General features: G+C 31.5%; 1 protein-coding gene across 1 annotated transcript in view; it reads left to right on the top strand.

Annotated features, from left to right (window-relative positions):
* Positions 1-4,867, top strand: part of LOC106466418 (multidrug resistance-associated protein 1-like) — a 157,213-nt gene that overhangs the window by 8,721 nt on the left and 143,625 nt on the right. The window contains exons 3-4 of the mRNA XM_022394417.1: positions 1,912-2,037; positions 3,715-3,852. Coding sequence (XP_022250125.1) covers positions 1,912-2,037; positions 3,715-3,852 — 264 coding nt within the window. The remainder of the gene's footprint in view (positions 1-1,911; positions 2,038-3,714; positions 3,853-4,867) is intronic.

The raw sequence follows: 4,867 nt of genomic DNA, 5'->3' as shown, positions 1-4,867 counted from the left end.
GAAATGTACAATTGGACAGGAATTGGCAAAGTTTTGTAATAGCCGCCAAGATGACTGGGATATCTTACTCCCTCCACTGTTGATGGCCTACAGGACAGCAGAGCATGAAGCCACTGGATACACTCCAGCAAAGTTTATGTTTGGTCGGGAACTTTGGTTGCCAGTGGATCTGTTAACAGGACGCCCACCTTATGAAGAGTTGCCTGAGAATGTGTCAAAGTTTGTGAAAGTGTTATCGGAAAGGATGGGTGATATTCACCATCAAGTGCATTCAAACTTGAAAACGTCTGCTGATTCGATGAAGTTATCTTATGATAAGAGGTCTACTGAAGTCAGCTTTGTACCAGGAGACAAGGTGTGGTTGTATAATCCCAGAAAGACCAATTTACAAGTACCCGATGGTGACAAAACCTTGTCAAAACGTTGTACATTTGCTGTTTTGTTAAACTTATATTAAAGCCGTCTCCAGCCATTATTAGTCTCAAAGTGGGTTCCTCATCATCGAAATCGAAATTGTAGGCTATGTTTTTGCTTTTCAAATTTAAACTTTGATTTGTTGGCCAATGGGAGTTTTCACGTCACCTGATGGGCATATCTCAGTGATTACGATGCCCCAGTGGCTCAGTGGTAAGTCTGAGGACTCATAATGCTTAACATTGGGTTTGATACCTGTGGTGGGCACAGTACAGATAGCTTTGTTACGTCTCCGTTTGTTAATTAACTTTCCGTAACTTCGTTCCGACGAAACTTTAGCGACACAAGTCCTTACTTAATAAAACTGGTTTATTCTCTCTGAATATAACTTCACGATACACTTATTTTCAACAGTCGCTCTTTTACAAACGTTTTAACAACGAACGTTAACTTCAACAACACATCTCTCTCTGACTGCAGTTCAATTACTCATTACCTATACACACACTACTGTCCCGTCACGTTGTCACCCTCTTTTATATACCAGACTACCATATATCTAGTAAATACTAGAGCATTCGCCAAGGTACAGGATAGTTCTAGAAAATAGGTGGCGCCACACCATTCACGTGACCTCGATGACGCAACAGCTTGTTGCATAGCTTTGTGCTTAGTAATAAACAAACGTGGCTAGAACCTTTTGAAAGTTTAAAAAATAAATTAAGAAGTATAAAAACGCGAATAATTCTTAAGTAGGAGATATTGAGTTATTTTAGAAATTTGAGTCTGTTACAGGGGAATTATTATTGAGTGATTTTGTTAATTAACTTGTCGACAGACCTGATATTATCAGCTATTTAGTCATTTCACTTTTGTGAATATTGAGTTTGTGTTTCAACAAAGTACAAGAGATAACGAGAATTATTGACTGTATTCTATTTTTGTGAAAATAAAACCAACATGTGTTTGTTTCTTTGTTATCAAGCACAGAGTTACACAATGGGTTATCTATGATGTGCCTACTTGTTGGTTTCGAACCCTGATTATAGGGTTATAGGCCCTAAGACTTACCGCTGAGTTACTGGGGATAGCAAATATGTAAAATAGTTGTCCCTGTGGTTACTAATTCTATGAACTTATAGGGAACTTTTATAAAGTTAACTTGTAGAATTTGAAATTAATGAAAAAAAAACTTTTTCGCTATCATTAAGTGGACTGGACTTTGCATTCTTCTTTTTCTTTTTATCGAATAACGGAACAGAATCCAGTCAACAATATAAAGTATCACAAGAACACACATAATGACCGAAATCAACCAAATTTTAGAGTTTCTTGAGTAAGTTAAAAATTACACAAACTGATTATGCCAGGAAAAAACAACTTTATGTTAATTTGTACCTTAAGATAAGTATTAATTAGGCTTATATTCAATCCCATTTTCTGTCAGTAAATTTGCATTACTGTTTATTTATTGCAATATTTTATCTGTGGTTTTAGATGTCAACGTTCGGACTTGTCATTTTAACACTGATAGATTTGTCATTGAAAATACAACGACAAAGAAGTGATCAGCTTGTTCCTGGTGTAGAACTTTGCTCTTCTAGCACAAAGCTAGTTACATTCGTAAGTGTACTTAATAAACTTCATAGAGAAATAACATAAACTTTTAACAAATACATATTTTTTGTCGAAGTCATATTTGAGATTTAAGTTTGCAAACCTCATATTTAGTTGAAACATTTAAATTAAAGCTTGCACTCAACATTTTTTTATCAACATAACTTAAAAGTAAATTATTAACACATTTAAAATTTAATAAAAATAGGAAACAAACAGGCTCTTATTTTATTTTATTATTATTTTTTGGTTTTTGCATATTCAGTGTCCTTTAAAAACTAAAAAGTCATTATTTATGAAATTCAGCACTGAAAATATTAAATATTTAGTGCTGACATTAAAATATGAATATTATTAGATGGGAAAATGCAATTGATATATAAATATATAAACACGCAAAAGCTTAAATTTTGTGGGCTATTCTGTTTTAAATCCTTTTTATTGTAAAATATGTAACATAAACTTCTGAAACAGACTGAAATTTTCAAAAAGTAATTTCAACTGTTTAGAAAGGAAACATATACAATGATAATGAATAAGTAAGTTATAGAAACTAACAACCTCAGATTCAGCTAGCTAAAGCAGCGTAAGTGATAGCAAAGACCTTACAATGTGGAAATTTAGGGAACGATTTCACTATTACACTTAAAATGTTTCTTTTTTTGTTCTCTTTCAACAAATGATTGAATTGTGTGATACTAATAGCAGAATGAATATTGATTTTTTTTTCTGTCTTAATACTCCAGTTGTAAGAAACTAACCAAAATATTTTTGAGTGTACAATAGAAACTTAAAAACTTATTCGTTGATTGCATGACGATCAAAGCTGCGCTTGAATATATGATGAAACAAAAGTGAAAACTGGTTACAACTGTCTTACAGTTACATAGATATCAAGACTTTATCGAAATGGGGTTAATTTCAATAAAGAACATTAGACTGATGACATTTCATAAGTCTGTCTTTTGTCTTTAAGTTAGGACCCCTTTTCAGTAAAGTTCTGCTCTCAATGTAAGGCAGTTGGTAACCATTTTTACCTATGTTTCAAATTAAAAAGAGAACATCATATATTTATTTTCAGATCATAAAAAGTACAATATCTGTTTTATGTTAATTGACATTATAATTAATTCATGGATTAATAAACCATTATTATATTTTTAATAAGATTCATCATTCCATTGTTCATACTTTTACCCTCACTTTTTTCTGTGTCTTATCCAAACGTGGTAATTGTCTTAAACTATAAGCCTAAATAATGTTGAATGCTAATACTGTATCTTAACTTATTAACTGCTTTAAATTCTTTATTGACGTACTGTAATGATCTCGATGCCACTATGAATGCTTTCTGCATTATGTATAGGCTTCAACACAGAAACACTTGTATGCACAAATATTTATTCTCAGAAATTCTAAACTAATTACAATTAGATTAGTACTATCTTTACCTTAGAAAATAAATTTACCTTAACAAAATTTATAGTTCAATTAGTTGTTCTTGTTGAAAACAATACACTAATGACTTAATGTCTTAAATGGACAGCTTGTATCTTTATTATTGAACAACAAACATTTTTAAATCTTATAATAAAAGTATACAAAATATGACAAGCTATGTATGCATAAGATGTGATTTTATTGATGTGTCACGTGTGAATAAAAAAAATATTTCTATTTTAGGTTTTAGTTTTGTGCTTTATATTAAGAGACCAAAGAAAAGGTAGAAAATCATCAGGAGTGTTATTTGTGTTCTGGGTTTTGTTATTACTGTGTGGAGCCATCACCTATGTATCGTTTTTTTATCAAGTTTTCAAAGAGGTATTAATAGAAAAACATAGTTCGTATTTATTATTTATATAGGAAAAATATAGCATTCAATGTTTGTTACCAAAATTAGTTTAATTTAAACACTATATTCAAAGATTAAATTCAGAAAAATTATTATTTACTTATTTAGTTTGATAGAAAATTGGATTATTGTTTCACCATTGCATTTAATGATTTATAGAATTAGAAGTGTCATTAATTTAAACATCTGAACTTATCATTTGGCAGGCCTCTAAATCCTGCGAGGACGTATGTACTTATTTTTGAATATGTAAAACATAATAATTCTCTCATTTTAATTAAAATACTTTAAGTAACTAAATGCTTATAGAAATATTCATATCCTGCTGACCGACTAATTATAGTTGAAATACTAGTAAAACCAATAATTGTTATGTAATTTACCACAGGTATGATGTGGGGCTTTCTGGCCAGGGATGTATGCTCAAACTCTATATACAATATAGAAATATAGAAATACTAATATACAAATGTTAAAAAAACAGCAGCAGAATACATGTGGATCATTTTTCCATGTTTAGATAAGAAAAGTAAAGTTATTATTTATCACTAAATCTAGTGAGCAATTATCCATAAAACTTTAATAATAATGTTTAATAATGACTATTATCAACTTTGGCCAGTTGATAAACGAAATTTTAACCTTAATAAACCTACCACCCTGTACATGTTCAAAGCCAAACCCATCACACCAAACATACTCGCCCTTTCAGCCATGGGGGCATTATAATGTGACGGTCAATCCCACTATTCGTTGGTAAAAGAGTAGCCCAAGAGTTGGCAGTGGGTGGTGATAACTAGTTGCCTTCCCTCTAGTTTTACACTGCTAAATTAGGGATGGCTAGTGCAGATAGCCCTCGTGTAGCTTTGCGCGAAATTCAAAACAAAACAAACTGTTGCGTCATCGAGTCACATGACTACTGTGACACAACGTTTCTAGAACTATCATGTACTTTGGCGAATGTTCTAGTTCTTACTAGATATA

This window comes from Limulus polyphemus, unplaced genomic scaffold, assembly GCF_000517525.1.
Source record: "Limulus polyphemus unplaced genomic scaffold, Limulus_polyphemus-2.1.2 Scaffold2252, whole genome shotgun sequence".
Lineage (NCBI taxonomy): Eukaryota > Metazoa > Arthropoda > Merostomata > Xiphosura > Limulidae > Limulus > Limulus polyphemus.
Note: the sequence above shows the minus strand (reverse complement) of the source record. Positions and strands in the feature narration are given on the sequence as shown.